The following is a 19470-nucleotide window of genomic DNA, read 5'->3' on the forward strand; positions in this document are numbered from 1 at the left end:
CCGGGGAGCCTCGGGGACACCGCGGGGCTGTCCCGGGGATAACGGCGGGTACTGTGCCGGGGAGCCTCGGGGACACCGCGGGGCTGTCCCGGGGATAACGGCGGGTACTGTCCCGGGGATAACGGCGGGTACTGTCCCGGGGAGCCTCGGGGACACCGCGGGGCACTGTCCCGGGGATAACGGCGGGCACTGTCCCGGGGACACCGCGGGGCTGTCCCGGGGACCCTCGGGGACAACCGCCGGTCTCGCCGGGCGGTGCCGGGCGCCGCGGGGACAACGGCCGGCGGCAGCGGCGGCGCCTCGGCTGTGCCATGACCGTGCAGCGCCCTTCGTGGCCGCCGCTGTACTTCCCGCACTTCCACGGCACGGAGCCGGTGCCGCGGCCGGCGGGCGGCGCCTGGGCCCCGCTGGCCGCGCTGTGCTGGCCGTGGCAGCCGCTGCCGGCCGCGGCCGGGCCGCCTCGCTACGCCGCGCTGCCCGCGCCCGTGGTGCCGGAGCCGCCGCGCTTCTGCTGCCCGCCCGCAGCGCCGCGGGCCGGGGAGGCGGCGCGGCGGCCCCCGGAGCTGGCGCAGCTGCAGCTGCAGGAGGAGATGTGCGAGCTGGGCATCCGCCTCAAGGAGCTGGAGCTGGCGGCGCTCATCGGCGACGGCTTCGACGCCAGGCAGTGTGCGTGCGCCGGCCGCCGCGCCCGGGCTGCGCGGGGCGGTGCGGGCGGAGCTGCGGGCACCGGCACCGGCACTGCCCCGCACAGCCCGGCCGCGGGTCCCCCCGGCAGGGAGCCCTAAAGCAGGATGAGTGTGGGGCGGGTTTGGGGTATCTCCGCCCCGCAGCGCCCTAGAGCCAGCCCGGGGCAGCGCAGATGCGTGCCGGAGCACGGCAGGGGACAAAAGGCTCTGATTGTCCCGGGTCAGCCCGGTCACCGCTCAGGGGAGCCGGCTGAGGGCACGCTTAGAGGAGTCACGCGAACTACAGGTGTAGTCACTGTCGTAGTCACAAAACCCCCAAAGTCGTTAAATGACAGCAAACAAACCAACGCAGACACCGGTCAAGCGAGAGGGAGCTGGCACATGCAAAATGTATCGAGTAGCAATGAGACCCTGCGGCTGTGCACCGGCACCGGACCCGCCCCGCGCAGCCCGGCCCGGGTCCCCCCGGCAGGGAGCCCTGAACAGGGCGGAATGAGTGTGGGGCGGGTCTGGGTATCTCCGCCCCGCAGCGCCCTAGAGCCAGACCGGGGACGCTGCGGGGCAGCACCGCGGGGACAAATGGCACTGATTGTCCCGGGTCAGCCCGGTCACCGCTCAGGGGAGCCGGCTGAGGGCACTCCCCCCGCACACCACAAACCACATAAAACAATGACGCACTAACAAGCCAATCAGCATTATAAATGCCATCTTAACCACCATGCCCGTCATCTTCCTTCCTATCTCCCCTATAATCCTTACCATCCTCTAAGAAATTTAGGATTACCTAAGGAGTCACACGAAGTACGGGTGTAGTCACTGTCGTAGTCGCAAAACCCCCAAAGTTGTTAAATGACAGCAAACAAACCAACGCAGGCATCAGTCAAGCGAGAGGGAGCTGGCACATGCAAAATGTATCGAGTAGCAATGATACCCTGCAGTTGTGCATCAGCTTTGATGTAAAATAAAGGCCAGGGATAGATGGAGGCATAAAAAAAATCCCCAAACTAAAGCACAGCTGGCTCCCCCAAAAAACCTCAAAACAACCCACACCAAAAGAAACCACCAACCCAAAGAAATCCTCCTGTGAACTTGGCATTTCAATTTTGCAACCTGCTGGCCATGAAGAAAATGCAGGGAATAAAATAGCTCAGCAGATGATGGTAGTACTGACATCTCAGGTGGGGAGGCCAACAACTGTAAGGATTTCATGCTCATTTTTTCCTCCAAGGTCAAACAAACCAACACAGGCATCAGTCAAGCGAGAGGGACCTGGTACATGCAAAATGTATCGAGTAGCAATGAGACCCTGCAGTTGTGCATCAGCTTTGATGTAAAATAAAGGCCAGGGATAGTTGGAGACATAAAAAAAATACCCAAACAAAAACACAGCTGGCTCCCCCAAAAAACTTCAACCCATCGGTTTTATTTCTGGGTCGGGAATGGGTGTTTGAAAGGGCACAGTAAACTCTGGAAATGGCATTGGTTAAAAGAAGTGAGGAAGGCACTGTCCTAAAAGTTTTTAACTTTTTGAGGATTTGATGTAAAATAAAGGCCAGGGATAGTTGGAGGCATAAAATAATCTCCAAACCAAAACACACCCTCCCCCCCAAAAAATCTCAAAGCAACCCACACCAAAAGAAACCACCAACCAAACAGAAACACTCCTGTTAAATTATAAGTGAGCTTGGCATTTTAATTTTGCAGCCTGCTGGCCATGAAGAAAATGCAGGGAATAAAATAGTTCAGCAGATGATAGTAGTACTGAGAGCTCAGGTGGTGAGGCCAACAACTGTAAGGATTTCATGCTCATTTTTTCTTCCAAGGTCACAGGAAACTTTTAGGAGTGCAAGAGTTACAGGAACACAGGGAAAATGCCCATCAGATATATGCATTCAAAGGAAGATCTCAAAAGAAATTCCACTTGGTAGTTTGCATGTATTTTCCCCTTCATTATAGCAATACACACCACTTTGCATTTTTAATACCTACTATTTTGAGAAACTCTCAGGCATTGTAAGGATTATTAGTTTGCTTAATACATTATTTGATTTACTTAAAAGTATTGTAAATTATTAATGACATTATTAATGATAAATTGTGTTTCATTCCTATTTAGATAAAATCCTGAAGGCACTGGAAGAAAAGAAGATACAAAGCATGAAAGCAATGCAGAACATGAAGTAATGTCCACCAACACACTGAGGATTATTTCAGCTGGATATCTTGCCACTATCACTGTGTATTGTTTTAATGGGTCTTTAATATTGGGTTTCTACTCACTATATTTTTCTCCTCCTCTTAAAAATATAGCATATTGTTGACTTCTTTTGTGTATTATTTGCCTGGTACTAGTTACTGATAACACTACTGTGTATTTGAACCTTTTTCTTTTTATCCAATTATTTTATGCAGGAAGCATATAATATTTTCTTCAAGAACACTGAGAAATTAACACTGTTTTTGTCAGGATTCCAAGCCGTCTATATCTGCAGCTGGGAAATGCAGAAATGGCAATATAAAATATGGTTGGGTTTTGTTTTAATTCTAAGTATATTAAGTGCAGTTTTGAATAAAAAGGTATGGCCAAAAGTCCTAAGCCTCTAAACCAGCTTAAAGAACTGCTTTCACATTAGCATAAAAAACTTTTTTATAATCACAGTGTATTCCTTTATTACCATAAAATTACAGAAGCTGTGGCTTGAGTTGGTTTTTAACAGAGCAGGCACATGACATTGAGTGTTAACTGATATTTTACCATTATTTTAGGAGTAACAGTGCTTAGGCTAAAGCCTATGGCAGTTTTTGAAGTGACAACATCCTTAAGTTTGGAAGGCACATCCTTTCATGAGTAAAAATGGACAGAGGCAGGGATGGCAGACTGAAGATCTGGACAGCATTCAGCATTCAAAAATAATGTCACCCATTAAGAACACCACAAAGCAGCAAATAGGTTCATCAGACTGATAAAAAAATACTGGTTACTTTTTCCTATTCCATTTCCAAAGCAGTAGGTGGCAGCATGAAATAATAAAGTTACGAACCCTGAAGCTGCAATATTTTGGCAAAGAGCTTTATTTTTCAGAGGAATATTTTAACCTCTGTTTATTTAAACTGTGTTCAAATTACTCAGCTGTGAAATGTTTTAATACAATACAATATCAAAGTTTTATTTCCTCTTACTGTTTATTGCAGCATTCATCCTTATACTGCCTCAATCTTTCTAGCCAGATTTTGATCTACTGTACACAGAGTTTATATTTTAAAAAAAAATCTATAACTCCCATTTGTCAATCATCAGACTACAGGAATCACATTTTAATGTGATTACAAATGAACATTAGAAATCTGGGCTGCAGTGTTTCACTGCTCCCTCTGCAGAAAGAGGGCAAAAACTCTCTCAAAGGGTTTTGAGGCTTAAGCAGAAATGGTCAGCTGCTGTGAAAATGTGAAGCTGAAATTGTTGGTTACTATGAAAATGAGAACTGTGTTAGTATCCAAATTAAATATCAGAAAACAAATTTGGATTGGACAAAAAGGGCCATTACACAGAGGCCTTCAGAGGCTTTGTGGGCAAGTGAGGGCTTTAAAATCAAGTTAGGTGACAGAGGAACTATCTTCATTTTCCCAGTCTCCAGATCAGTTTAGTTCCTAAACCACACTAAATTTTCCAAGCTTATTGCAAGGGCCAACAGAGGTTTCCATTAAATGGAATTGCTGCTTTCTTACAATTACTTCTCAGCTTTTACCAAGTCTTTCACCTTACATCCAGCTCTCATCAGCCATTATTCACTTTTTTTCTTTATTGCTTTGTTTTCTTGGCTTAAACAGAGCTGCTTCCCATGGCACACAGTTGAAATATTTTCCATCTGTTGTTCTGTTTTTCATATGGCCTTTATGTTGAAACAACACTTGGGGTTTAATTACTGGGTGATAACACAAGGAAACAGTTAATGTATAATCTCAGTTAGAGATGCCTGGGATCACACATCTCCTGAAAATATCATCTGGATCATGGCACTTAGCAGAGTGGTCACCCTTGGCCAGTGTCACCCACAGCACTCCTCCATCAGGTTGCTTTGGTCAAAACCTTTCCTTTGGGAAAAAAAAAAGCTATTGGTACATAATGGCACATAGGCTGATTTCCATTTGCCCCTAAACATTTTACTTACCTTTACTTTTCTGCTCTGCTTCCACCTGATCTTCTTAAATCCAGTAATTTGCTCTCATCTGAGGGCGTATGGTTTCATCTCAAAGCTGGTCTGTTTATTATTCCTTTTGTAAAAATTAAGCCATGTTTCAGACAAAATAGAACAGCATTCTTACCGCATTTTCTTTTATTCACAAAGAATGTGTCATTCATTTTTTAATTGCTTCTGTTCTCTGAGATTGCTCAAGAGAGGCTAAACCTGGCATTCAGATGCAGGAACAATTCAGAACTCTTTCATGTAGCTGCCTTGTGACTCAACAAATCTATCCCTGTTGCATTCAAGACAGAAATTTTAGGCTACAAATTTGATTCATAGGCAGAGATCTCCAGACATCAGTAGGCTGCTCCCATTTCCAATCCCAAACGAGGCAAGCCTCTCAAAAAGCAGAGTGTCACACCTTCCCAGCCAGCCTGAGCCTGCACCTACAGTAACACCCAGGTGCTCCCCAAGGAGAGCCTCAGGTCTCACTTCTGAAACCTCAAATGGCCTTGGCTGCCTTATGGTGGGCAAAATGAGATACAAAGCTATTCAAAAACCAGAATGCATTTCAACTTTAAATTATTTTATACCAAATGGTTGGGTCCATTAAATTTCACACTGCTGTGTTTGAGTTTGCCACATTAAATTCTCCAAACAGATATTCAGCCTTATTACAATGGATCATTAGAATTTAAATTAATCTTCAAGTCAAGCTGCCTTAATTAGTTCAGGGACAGATTAGAAAGGAAATCCAAAAGCAGTAAGCCATCCTGAAATGATTTTTTGCGCTTTCAGCAGCGTCTGCTGCATTTTGGATTCACCTGCCCTGAAAATTCAGAGCTAATATCTCAAGGGGAGGTAGGGAAATTGAGAAGCATCTAACTCTGGGAAACTTGTCCTCATTTTTGAAAACTTGTCAACATTTGTGAAACAGTCTCGGATTTTGGTATATCTTGAGAAAAGCCAGAACAACCCCTTGAGGCAGCGTACGTACTCACAGTCACAGCATGTATATAAAATATATAAACACATATATGCATTTTAAAAATTCTATCTTAATTAGGCCATCTGTCTAGACCATTATTAGTGATACTTATACTAGGAATTTCATTTACCCTCTATTTTTGGAAGATCCTTTCCAGCCTCTTTCTTCCTCTGAAACTACAAAGTAGTAGTAAAGGAATTTTTTATTTCAAATTTCTTGCAACACAAATTATACAAAAGCAGCCCTGTCAAAAGCTGCATTTTCCTCTTCCTTCTACTTCAGACTGACAGCACAAAACTTAGGCCTGTGTAAATGATATTAAAAACCACAAAAACTGGATCTAAAGAGAAGGAGACAGCAGGAACAACCAATAAGTAGAAACACAGATTTTAAGACATATTTTATTTCATGTGCAAAGTTGCCAAGGAAAACACATGTACAACTTCAGCTAAGCCACTAACATGAAAGGAACTATTCTATGTACTCAGAAGCTTTATTTCTAGAATCATCCTATGGCTTAGAGTAAAAACATAGGAATTTGGTAATGACCCAGAACATTTTAAGTCCCCCCTTTTCAGTCATATGTAAAATTCTACCATCAGCATGTACTTTTAAGTAACAGGTCTTGGAGATTTTCCTTCTGTTTGCATAGTATAAAATTTTAATTATTTCTTATTCTCTCGATTTAATCCCTAGACTTGGCTTTAAATTTGCTCTCAATGTTGCAGCTTCAGAAAATTAATTTTCCCACTTACAGCTGAAACACTCATAAATTTTGAGCAAGTTTCACAGACACAGCCATTACAATTCAGTTGAATCAAGCTGTGAACACCAATGATAACATGGATTTTTGTAATCATGCAGAGCTAGTCCTTTCCATAATTCAAAGATGTAAGAAAAGTTCATTTCCTTGGAAAGTGAGATCTGTTGCCTGGGAAGTGAGACAGTTTATTGATATAAATTCTGTAAATCTCTGTAAAAAAGTGTAGAGGTTGGTATTGGAAAGGCTTCCTAGAACATACTGAAATATTTTCAAGAGGTGGGTTTTCTTCCCTTGTAAATTCACATTTATTGAAATGCTACCATAGGAATAGGTACTTTATAGTCCTGAACAATTCCCAAAGCTCCATGAAGTAATGAATGGTGCTTCTTATCAAAGTAGTCACTGCAGTCCAGGTTTGAGTTTCAGCAGAGCAGTGAGGAGAGGCAGTTCCTTCATCCTCCCCAACACACTGAGGCACAGTCACATCTTGGACCAATCCAAAATCCTGAAGAGCAGCAAACTGACCTTCCAACTCCCAGTTTCCAGCCACCCATAACCAGACAGCATCCTTCCTCTCCTGGCACAGTTTTAAGACACTTGTGATAGCTAATTTATTGGGGGGCTACTGGCTCAACCCTGTTCTCCTTGAAGGGAGGAGGTGTTTTGCCAGTAAACAAAACAAAACCAAAAAAAAATTGCCAGTAAACAAAACATTGCAGCAGAAAATGTTACCTGCAGCTGTGGTTTGCCTCAAAACTAAAAGGAGAACACACAAAGCACACAGTGGGCTGAAGCCATGCAGTGCCAGGGCTGTTTAAAAATTCTGTCCTGTTGGTTACTGCTGCTGTCACACCAGCTATCAGCGAGGTAAAGAGTGCACTTCTTTGTGCACACCATGTCAAACTCAAATTCAGAATGCACAGCCATGGCAGGGAAGACTTCAAATGAAAATAAAAAGTCAAAAAGCATAAGAATATCTGTGCTGGACAAATATGATTTCTGATGAATCCAAAGAACTGCCCTTTTGTTAGGCCTGAGCTGTTTCTGTTGGGTTGTTAAATCCTGCATCAAAATTTAAGCCTCAGCAAAAATGGGTTCTATCATATTTTCCAAAATCCTTGGCTTCACTCTCATTTTTTTTCTATCAAGTATGACATTGAATGCAGCTTGCAGAAGTCAGCAGCAAGATGAAATGAAAAAGCCTTCCCAGTCTATTTGTCATAGAAGGAAATATTAAAATTTGTTTGTTGCAAAATAAAGTATTCAGGTTTTTTTCCTCGTTGTAGCATGGAGAGTATGAGATAAAGAGAGGGATAAAGAATAAACTCCAATTTTACTTACATCCAGATCTCCTTGCCAGGTACACAAGACCTTAACTGATGCCACAGTTGGTTATGGTGTTTGGACTGGTTTACACAGCACAGAAATGCTCTGGGCTCCAGTGAAGAGGGAATACTCTGGAAGAGAAATTCACCTGCTCTCTAAATATTGTACTCGGTGGAATCACCTTTCTTTGTGATTTACAGTCCTTTGCACCCATTATTGATTGCCCAGTGGGTAAGTGTGAGTTTCTAAAGTTACAAAATTATTTACAGACTGCAATATAGTAACAACTTACTCCTTGGGTATGAATTGAGTGCGGGAAATTCATGAAGTCAAACTTCCTAAAACAAGAATTGTTTTTAACAAATTCAAAAAAAGAAAAAGAAAATCAAACTCCTGAAACACCTCTTCATGATACTTGTAATTATTTTCAACACATCTATGATACATTTGACCACCTAACTATTTAAAGCCCATTTCTCATCTTCCATGAGCTTCATAACAGAACAGCTCTGAGATTTATCTTTTCATTACTGCCTCTCCACCCCTTTAGGAACCTGAAATGGATGGGGACAAATTGATGGACAAATAGAACCAGTTTTGAAAAAATATTTAAATATTTTTGACACACAGATATATAGATACACATGAATACGATACAATCTTCATAAGAATATAGTCTTAAAGTGATTTTAAAAGCAGGAAATATTATATGATTTGGGGGCCTTTCAACTATTTTTAAAATCAGCACTTAAACCACTTTGTACAATGCAGTTATTCTCAGGAGAGATTCTGCAGTTTTTCCTTTATGACCTGGCCATCTTGAAAGATTTTTAAAGAGCAAGTCAGTATGCAATTTCTTTACTCATCTATATATAAATCTCATTTCCACATGTTGAGTTTTGCATTATTTATTTCTGAGAGAAAGGCAAAAGTTCAAAAAAAGCATTCTCAAAGAGTATTCTTCTCTTTAAAAAATGAGGGGGGGGAAAGACCAACAAATTTGAATTATTTTAATAAACAAAAAAGAAATCTGCTGCTCATTCCTGGAGTTAAAAATTAACCCATGAAGGGAAAGCTAAATTTTCTAGTAGGTATAAGCAACATGCAAGATCCCTCTCCCTCTGCCATTTCATGTCAGTGTGGGCTGGGAAGCCACTGGGATTTGTTAACGTATAAGAAATTCAAGAGCAGGATAATAACTGGTTGGACATAGAGTTTGGAACTGCTGGGACGTGCACAGGATGAACAGGGGCAGCAAAATGCAGTGAGCTCAGAAAACTTGCTGCTTTCAAGCTCCCTCTGACTTCTAGAAGCTGGCAGTCAGCTCTTATACTGGCAATGCAGGGGTAAAAAAACCCACATTAAAATGTGATTAATTCTTTAACAGTCAGACATCTTCAAATGTAATGGAAACTGTGGTCAGCTTGATACATATCAGCCCTTAAACAAAACAATTCTGCTACTCAACCCAATGTTGCATTTTCTACCTGCCTCTCATTTTTACCTCACACTTCTCATGTGTCTCTTTCAAAGAGAGTCTGAAAAAGAAATGATCACAGTTTAAGATAATATCCTCATTTCTATATGCAGGCTTGCATGCACTTCTATCAAGTTCTACTCACAGTATTATGACATACAAATGTTACTCATATTTCCAGACTGAGTGCTAGAGCTTCTCTCCAGCACAGATTATATGTCAAGAAATGACTGCCAACAAGTCAAGAAATGACTGCAAACAAGTTCCCTTTTATCCTTTGTTTAAAGTTACTGTTCTACTGATACTAATAAATGTCACAAGGGGTTTTCCAAGTGAAAGTGGTCAGGACACACATACCAAGAAGGAATTTTTTTGTTGTTTCACTTGCAACTGTTTCTACTGATGATTTACAAATCTGAAGACAGACAGTGGTCAGAACATCAACATTTTGTGTACACGGTAAACAGTACTTTCACCTAAACATTTAACATATCTTTAAAGAAAATTGGGGCATTGAGTAGAAAAAGCTAAATTACTACTTTTTTCTCAGTAAAAATGGTATGGATATATCTGGACAAGGTTATAACTTTAAACACAAATACTTTCTTCTTCGAAATCAGTATTGAAAAACTATATAGTACTTGTAGCCATACAAAATGTTTATTATATTACAAATTATTTGTACACTATATTTTCACTTTATCATTGCTTTGTGCTCAGACAGTATAAATATTACAGCATGATTTTTCTTTCCCAGCAATGTCCTAACTGTCTTGATATAATCTTACTCGATACTTTAAAAAAAAAATTACAGAAACATATTACAAACAGGATAAAAAGGCATCATGAATGAAGAATGTAAGATGGTTTTCTGAATAAAGTGCACCACAATGGTTTGAGAGTGATGGTTCAGGAAATATTCAGTAGACTGCACATCATCCATAATAATACCAAACAAAATAAATTTTGAATCTCTAACAGGTCTTCATCAGAAGTATGAAGAGTACTTTGTTTAACTATACTGAAATGTTTTTTCTTTCTAGAAGGCCATTTAAATGCTTTTGTTCGGGGGTTTTCCATTTTCTACAGACATCTAAACCCTGGACATCTCTAAATTTTCCAAAATTTTTAGTTTCCAGTATGGCAAGATACAAAATTCATTGTGTAAGATGTATGAGACTTTACCCTCACACATTTTTAACAGAACTATTAAATTGCCACAATTTAAGAATGGGAACAGACTTACAAACAGAGTTAAGTGTCCAAAAGATGCTGTTTAAAACTGGAATGCCCTGCTTTCTGTGACTTTTTTGGGAATACATTGTTACATTACCCTTCCCACTTCTATGGCTTCAGCGTGCTGACCCATGGGACAATGGCTGCTTGCACAATTTCAGCCTCAGGAGAACTCTGCAAAACTGGAGTCTAAGCTAGAGAAATTTATTACACAGCACATTTCACCCCCATTGCTTAAAAGGGCTCATTTACTTGCAAAATTTCACTGGGCTACATAGAAGAATCATTCAAAAACTGAGATGATAAAGCTGATGCAGAATGTGGCTGGCACGACCTGGTGTAGGTTTCACTTCCCAGGTTAGCTCAAGCCAGCTGTGAACTAGCTTAGGCCAAATAAAATCAGCTGCTCTTCCATTATGTCTGCACTCATGTTACAGTGATCCAACTGACTGAAAAATAAACAGAATTCTGTGTGAGGGGTCTAGTGAAACTTGCTTTTATAGACAAAGCCCAGTAGAGAAAGTAAACCCTGCTCTCAGTGAGTGAAATTCCCACTGAAGGCAACAAGAACCTGTCTTTCTGTGGTACACTGAGTTTGGCCCAGTATTTTTCAGTTGTTATTCTAAAGTGTGATGCTCTTAGCCAGCTATTCATTTAACCCAATTTGGTTGTGTTGCATTACACTGATAATATCAGTATTACAGGTAACTGAGACAGCAGTCAGCCTTTACTAGACTTGTATTTATATGAAAAATTGAGTTTCTTTGGTTGTTTGGTATCCAAGTCACCCAATTGTATATTTGTGTACTCCAGACATAGGATATTTATACTGATCAGTAAAATTATCAGGGGTTTATTCTTTCTTTTTTTTCTTTTTCCACTTAGTTTATGGAAATTTTCTGACTATAGCAGACTAGTCACTTATATAAATATACAGCACATATATACATAGAAATTACAAAAATACATTTTATTTATATCTGATTTTAAATAATAAAAATGAAATTTCACATTTATTGAAAGATTAGCTAGCATTCCAAATGATTCTGCAATATTCAAGGTATTGGAGCAGAGGATGTCTGTATATTCTAGGATAATTACGCATCACAGTCTCAGGGTTCATAATATAATTATTAGGGGGGGAAATAGCTCTGCTTTAAAAGTTTGTGCTTCATCAATTTCTTCTTCTATCCCCTATTCTAGTCTTCTCTCTCCTTCTCTCAATTTACTGATGGCCAAAAAAGCTAAACCAAGTTCCCTTTCTCACATCAGTTAAGACCAAAGAAACTCAGAGAAATGAAATGATCAGACAAAATAGTAATTGAGGATAACTAAATAACCCACTGAAATGAAGGACATTACCTTTAACTCCAGTTGACATCAAACACGCCCAACACAACAAATTTTGCAACAACTTCAGTTCCTGAAGCTAATTGCTGAAGGAACTGAAAACAACTGTTCATGATCTCCAACTAGTTTGCACAACTGCAAAATATTAACTACTGTCCCATCCCAAGCGGTTTGATTTTCTTTTGGGATCGGATTCCTACCACAACGCAGTGTAACAATCAGTGACCTTTATCTTGCACAATATTAAGTCAACATCATTTCCGGCAATGCTCTCTTTTTCACAGAACATTCATATTTTTGTTAATCCATGTAGCTGTTAACTTATTTACATGTTAATATAGTAATTAGGTCCTCTACATTCAGAACTTCCTGGGTGCGCATTCACCGTGCCAGCGCAATCAAAATCAACTGCAGCTTCAGGTAGCAATTTCTGGCATCACTTTAGTAGATAGCATTGTTAAAGAAAGAGGGAAAAAAGCACTGTGTTGAACAGAGGTTTCCTTGTCCAAGCAGGTGTATTCATTTTTCCAGGTTGGAAGGATTTAAAGGTCTCAGGTTTACCAGCTTCACATGCATTCAGAGTGAAAAGCCCGATTATAGAGCAAAGAGGAAAAACCTTTTTTCATTTCTCTGGGAAGCTTTTAGCACCAATATCCTTTGCTGGCTCTTCATGCATTGTATTCTTTCACGCTGAAAAAAAACATCTCCTCCATAATTCATCAGTGGCACTGAATGACAAGGTAGCCACCAACCATGGAAATGTCATTCACCTTCTCCACAGTCCTCTCTTCTTTCACTTCTTTGCACTGTTAATAGGATGAAGAGACTCTGAGCTCTTTACAGGACTTTTATTTGTATTTCTTAATCGTATTGAATTCTTTTGGTTTGAATACAGTGTCTGGGATGAAAAGGCTGAAATGACTCTGCATTGCTGAAATCAGCACCCCTTATGCAATGTCTCACAGCAAACAATTAGCACGGCCACTGCCACACCAGCCGTGGCCTTCAGCAAACCCTGTTCTGCAGGTTTTTTCTTCTCTAATCAAAGTTGTGGCATGCAGAAGTTATTTTCAGCAGCTCTGCCTCTGGGCCTGTAAATGAAACTTCTTGTGGCACAGACATGTTCAGCAGCATCTTTAGTGAGGATGGGTCATAATACAAGAGCAAAGTGACAAACAATTGCATATGGTTGATCTCATCAGTATGAAAGAGTTTCCTGGCAGCTTTTCCTTAGCTGGAAAGCAGAATTTCATGTCTTCAGAGCCCTGTTGCTCTGCTCTAAGTCATTTCATAGTGTTGACTTTTCAGACAGATTAAATTGCCATCGCTTTGGCACAATTCACAGAAAGCTTGTAGCCGAAAACTAAAGGAGCTGCTTTCTTGGCTTCCCCAGGTCACAAGACACAAACACCGTGCACAGAAGATACATTAGACCTGGAACTCAAACATATCTGTCTGCTTCTTGGCCAGCTTGGCCACTTCTTCCCTTATTGCCTTGACGAGGGCAGCCGTGGAGATGTTGGTGAGCGGCGCGTCGGAGGGGTCGTTGTCGGCCAGGCTGTGCTGGGAGGCAGCGGCGGAGGCCAGCGGGGCCTGCTCCAGGCTGGGGTGCAGGCTGCCCTGCTGGCTGTACTGCCTGGGGAGCCTGGAGGGGGAGTTGTGCTGGTAACGGGGCCTCGGGTAAGCCTCGATGTAGCCAGGCAGAGGCACCTGCAGGGAATTGGAATTGCAGAGGGTTACTCGGAACGATCGATCCTCCCCAGAAACCTCCCTGGGGCACTGCCAGAGGTGACAGAGAGCACCAAAGGAAGGGAATGCAAACCTCAGAATGAATTCCCAGCTTCTATCAAACACAGGGTCACCCCAGCATCTGGGAATGATTGGCATCTGACTCCATGATTCAGAAGGCTGAGCAACTGCTTTATTAAAACTGTATTATATCACATTATACCATACTATACTAAAGAGATACTAAAGAAAACCCCATGACTGTCTCCAGACAGTCGAGACACAGCTTGGACCTAATAGGCCAATTAATATAAACAACCATCACCAGAATCCAATTAAGAGCTCACTCTCAGTAAGCAATCTCCATAACACATTCCACATGTGCAAAAACAACAGGAGCAGCGAATAGAGTTAAGAATTGTTTTCTCTTCTTCTCTCTGTGCTTCTCCGGGAAAAATTTTGGGAGAGAGTTATGTCTCTCTCTGTTCAGAGAATGTGAATGCCACAAGCTTCTGCCTACAAATGCCTGTCCTGGCATGTGCCATTTATGCACGTCCCAGCTGTGGCAGCACAAACATCTGCTTGTCCTCATTTATCATCACCTCCAAAAGTCCAAGGGAAAAGGTTGTTATGGAAGTGAGCACTCTGCTTAGCATTTTGGTTTTTAACAAACAGCATGATTTTAGTACACCAAAAACCTGTAACAGAAAAGCAGATTTCTGATTTCTATCTAATCCAAGCCAGCCAAGTGTCTGGCCTCACTGGTCCTAACAGAAACTCACTAGATCCAGACACCAGGGATAAGCTCAGGTGTGCCAGGTTGGAAATTCAAGGCTCAAAGAGATGTTTGACTGCTCAGAAGTGTCAGGATTTCTGGCCATGTCTAACAGAATTACATGAAGGATTCATAATTTTTGTAACTCCACAGATTTCAGCCCCATGTTAGCTAAAACTAGAACAATAACATAGGCCCTTAAGTCATGGTGAGAGATTAAATTTCTTTCGCCAATCTTTTTGGCACTCAGAAGATTTTAATGCATCAAATAAAAGAGAATATTTGTAATTTCCAAATGTCTATAAAACGGGAATCTACAGGCCTTAATTTTGAAGAAGGCTATATGCCTGAAGCTTGACCTCTACACAGCCTTGGGTATCCATCAAATGCTGAAGAGAATGTCAAACATGTTCACTATGGTGTGATGAGACAAGTGTAGGAAGCAGGTATGGTATGAAAGTGATCATTAGATGTAGGCACCTCTGTTTAGTTTACAACAGGCTCTTCAAAAGGTGATTGTACTAGAACAACATGTGATCACACCACTAGAGGCCACCAAGTTACTGTTTTCACTAAGCATTATCCACCAGCTGGGAAAATAAATGCTTTGTGGATACAGTTTCCTTGTCCCACAAAACTTAGTGTTTTAATACTTACCATTTGTCTCAGAGATTAATATATTACAGTAATTGTGCTTATAAAATAGTTCCTTCTTGTCAAATTTCCCATTTCCTCCCTTGTTTACACTCGAGGCTAGCAGAAATGTGTGAAAAATGAAATTAAACCTCTGTTCTCAATAATTTTAAGAAAATCTTGGAAGTGTGATCCAGCTATAATCTATAAAGGCTCAAAAACCAAGACATGTCCAGAAATTCAAGCCCTGAGTATTAGTGAGAAAATCTGAGTATTACTTCAGATCATTATGCTATTCACTTTTATTCAGGCTTTCTGACTGTGCTATATTGCTAATGCTTTTACTAGCTCGTCTAGTAATGATTTTCAAATAAAGAAAATTTCTTTGCAGATTTGCAAATTCATTGTAGAAACTGCAGTAGTTTCTACATTTTTAACCCTTCTGCAAGGCCACTGGAGGGTTGCATATTTGACTAGCAAGGAATTGTTAAAGCTCTGCCATGGGTAAGTGAAAAGGGACATTTGTTTCCTCTGAATTCTATATTGCCACGGTTATTTTTCAGACAGTTTTTTACATCCCTCTCCATTCCCCTCTCCCTGGAAACAGGGAAAGCCACAACAGGGTTATACTCTTCACTTTCCAGAGGAAGGAGCTGGGGGCTGGAGACTTGGTTTGCAGTTTTCACCTGTTTGTTTCAGTCTCCAGTTTTGACAAGTGATACCTGACTCTTTTTCCACAGGACTGCAATCAAGAGTAGGGATACAGAAGGAAGAATGAATGGGAGATAAGTAAAATTTCCTTATTTGTTTCATGGCTTTTTTCATCCTTAGAGAAAAAGTTTAAAATCATTGCTAAGATACAATGGGCCTCCTGGATTTAAGATCTTACATCTTACTTAAGATGTAAGAAGGGTTAAAACCACACATAAATAAATAAACAAAAACAAAAAACACCAAAACAACAAATGAAAATAAAGCTTTTCATGCTTTAAAAGGCAGCTCTGAGAAGGAAATTTATACCAGAGCATCACAAGCCTCCAGGTGTCAGGGGCACATCAGCAGGTGTGCTCAGCTTACAGATGAACAGCTTCTTTTTTTTTGGACAGTTCAGCCTTCAAATTCAGGCTTGCACCTCAAAGTCATACTGAATTGTTTTCCTCACAGGCATTGGGAGCAGTAATAAAGAGTGAACAACAAAAAAAGCTGCCCCCAGGAACATTTATATGACTGTGTTGTCTCCTGCTTATCTGCTCAAAGCCAACTTAGATTTCAACTGCAATTCATTAAAATGTTCTGTTGACGATTTGCACAAGGAAATTGAATCTGTCTTCCAGGTTTTTTAGCCAGAGTGGTTCTGCATAGATACCAGATGGGAGCTCAAGCAGAAGAATTTATCTTTTTTTTCCTTATGTAAAAAAAGCCCTACATTTGAGAAACTGTTTCAAACATGATAAACTACTGCAATTCATTTTAGGATGTTTCAACTTCAATTCTTTGAAACGTAGGTTTACTTTGGGCTAAAAATTACATCTGTTCCAGTCTGGGATTGTGCAATTAATTATTTAATCTATGATCTGTCACTGCAGGCTTTGGGAGGATTTGAAACACTGTGCAGCAGTGCAGCAGCGATGCTGGGAGATAAGATTTGGGAGCCAGGCTGTCTTGAGAGAAACCTCCAGGAAGGTGCTTCCCCAACTTTCAAACAGCTCAGGACTGCCTTGAGAGGCAGCATCACCTTCTCCTGACATGTGTCTATCTAAAAAATTTAACCTTTTTCAGGAAAGAAGAATGACATCTAACCCACCAACTTTATACAGGTGCCAGGCCCTAACCTAGTGAATGATTCCACCCTCTAAAGATCTTGCTCACGGTTCATGCTATGAACAGCTGAAGTATCTATGTCTAAGCCATCTCTTATGGCTTTTCACTGCTAGAGATTATTCCCATTCAAGGAAAAATTATCCTTTTCTGCTCTTTTGTCGAACAATGAAGAATTGCTGAAAATCCCTCCTGTTGAAAACACAGAAAAAAACAGGTAGTTAGAAAAGCAAGGATGCTTACAGAGTCTGCCCACTGCCCTGGCAACTCATTCTCTCCAGCATAGGGCATCCAGGCTTGGTTCCTGTAGGCAGTGGGAGGAGTTGGGATGAAGTAGCCCGTGAAGCCAGGTCGGTTTGCTGGAATGGCAAACACTGCTGGTACCGTATTTCCTGGCAAAGGAAAAAAGAGTAGACATCATTAATAGCTGAGATTTTCAGTTGTAAATCAGATGATAGTGCTTATGAAATATGGACTTCTTGTTTGTTGTTTGTTTGTTGAGGTTTTTTGTCTGGGGCTTTGGGTTTGGTTTGTTTTTGGGGTTTTTTTTGTCCTACCATGTGACTAGAGCAACTTCATAATGCTGGGAAATACTGGAGAAGGCAAGATTTGCAGTTGTCCTCATAACCAGGTACAGCCTTCAGGTAAAGACTCCCTAGGATTTGATCCTTGTAACAAATGATTTTTGTCAAGACTTTGACTCATTAGAGAAAAGGATTTTTTTTCCTTAAGTTTGCCTCCTTGTATTCAATTTTCAGCTGTTGTTACCATGGGTTTCAGTGTAATGCACCTCTCTTTTCAGTGTTTACCCAGTCTTTCTTAATAGCTATATTATTAATATTATTATTAATACCTATATTGTATTATATGCAGGTAAAAAACCTGCAAAAATGAGTGACTGGTATGTTTAACAGGCTGTACTCTCAACAATTCCATCACAAAACTTCAATGCTTCTGTAAGAATACCAAGGTTCTACCTGTTCAGTTCCTTTGCCAAGAACAGTCTATGGCTGCCATAAATGACACAGCTACAATGCAAAGAAATATTTCTTGATAATTTCCAAATCTGGCTTATCACCTCTTGATTAAGATGCATGCCATAGGAATATCCAGGAAGCCTCCTGGATTAAAATCCCACTTTCACATTCCAATTTGTCTGGAAGGAGCCACAGTTTCAGCCAAATCTCTGGGTAGGGTCACATCTGCTTTCAGGGAAGGTTGATTCCTGTGGCCCACAGAGATGCAGAGAACAGTTTGGTACAGAGATTATCCACTGGGCTGTCTGGAAGACCAGCATCCTAATATGCATATTTCCCTTGAGATATCCTTGATATATTCCCTTTGCTATCATAACTCTGTGTATATGCCTAGTTAAAAATAGACTACAAACAACTTTCTTGCCCAGTTAAGTCTTCCTTCCTCTAGTGTCTATTTACATGCAAAGACAGACTCCAGCAGTGAATCACCAACATCACACTGAGGGCATGAAACCCTCATCCCTAAATCCTGGATGGGACAGCTGCATATCCCCTTCATCAGTTATTAGATTTTCAGTTTATTCAGTTATATTACATGGACGTGTATTTTACTTTTCAGGTAGCAAAAATAACACCATTTACATAAAAGCAGAAGGGCAGTAAACCCTTTAAAAACACATCAAAGTACAACTCCAGCATTTTCACTGAGGAATGGAAGCACAGTAGCATTACACAGCTGGGCAGATTCTCTGTAGTAGAATTAATGCAGAGAAAATAAAATTTCTCCCCCTTCCAACTGCACATCATTTGAATATTGCTACTAATTGCTCTCAGTAGCTATGATACCACTATGCTGACAAAATCACAAAGACATGGGAAGGCCCATGAAATTCATATGGAGTATAACTGAATTAGCATCAATTACTGGCTGCTTCAAATTTCCATCCCCCAGAATCTCATTTACAGCCCTGGCACATTTTTTGTTCCTGAACAATCTACAAGAAGGTTCTGCTGCCTACTCTGACAGATGCTGGGACATTGCATGGACAGGTGCACAGAGATAGAAAGAATCCACCAGTGACATCCATCCCCAAAGCAGTCTCCATAAACCCAGATATTTACAGTTTCTCAATGACCTCTCATGCAGTAACAGGCCAGAATTGCTATGGATGCAATCAGGGGTAAAAGAAGAGGAGTAAAATATGGTTTGTAGCACTTTTTTCTCCAGAGCAGAAACACACCACCTCTATCCCAATTCCTCCAGCCCTATGGTTTGGAAGAGGGTGGGCTAAGAGAAGAGGTGTGGTCAATCATTTGTCCTTCCAGGTGATAAACAGCACAATTTTAAATGACTTAGCAAGGCTGAAAATGAGCATTCTTCATACATTTACAAAGAAGAAAGTGCTGCTCCTGTACGTGGTAGATGGCTTCTACACCAAAACACTTTTTATTTAACCACAGCAAAAGGAGCTAGTAGTCAAAATGAATACTCAAATGGCTGATATTATACCTTATCCTAAATTATTATT

General features: G+C 41.0%; 2 protein-coding genes across 2 annotated transcripts in view; one reads left to right on the forward strand and one right to left on the reverse strand.

Annotated features, from left to right (window-relative positions):
• The first annotated feature begins 311 nt into the window (after positions 1 to 311).
• C6H11orf91 (chromosome 6 C11orf91 homolog) lies at positions 312 to 2870 on the forward strand. The gene is made up of 2 exons (XM_036383202.1): positions 312 to 666; positions 2803 to 2870. The coding sequence occupies exons 1-2, from the start codon at positions 312 to 314 to the stop codon at positions 2868 to 2870; spliced, it is 423 nt and encodes a 140-aa protein (XP_036239095.1).
• A 3359-nt stretch (positions 2871 to 6229) lies between these two features.
• Positions 6230 to 19470, reverse strand: part of KIAA1549L (KIAA1549 like) — a 136245-nt gene continuing 123004 nt past the window's right edge. Inside the window, 2 exon segments of the mRNA XM_036383582.2 lie at positions 6230 to 13720; positions 17208 to 17356. Of these exon segments, the coding sequence (XP_036239475.2) occupies positions 13439 to 13720; positions 17208 to 17356 (431 nt within the window). The 3' untranslated portion in view covers positions 6230 to 13438.

Source organism: Molothrus ater, chromosome 6 (genome assembly GCF_012460135.2).
Source record: "Molothrus ater isolate BHLD 08-10-18 breed brown headed cowbird chromosome 6, BPBGC_Mater_1.1, whole genome shotgun sequence".
Taxonomy (NCBI): Eukaryota; Metazoa; Chordata; class Aves; order Passeriformes; family Icteridae; genus Molothrus; species Molothrus ater.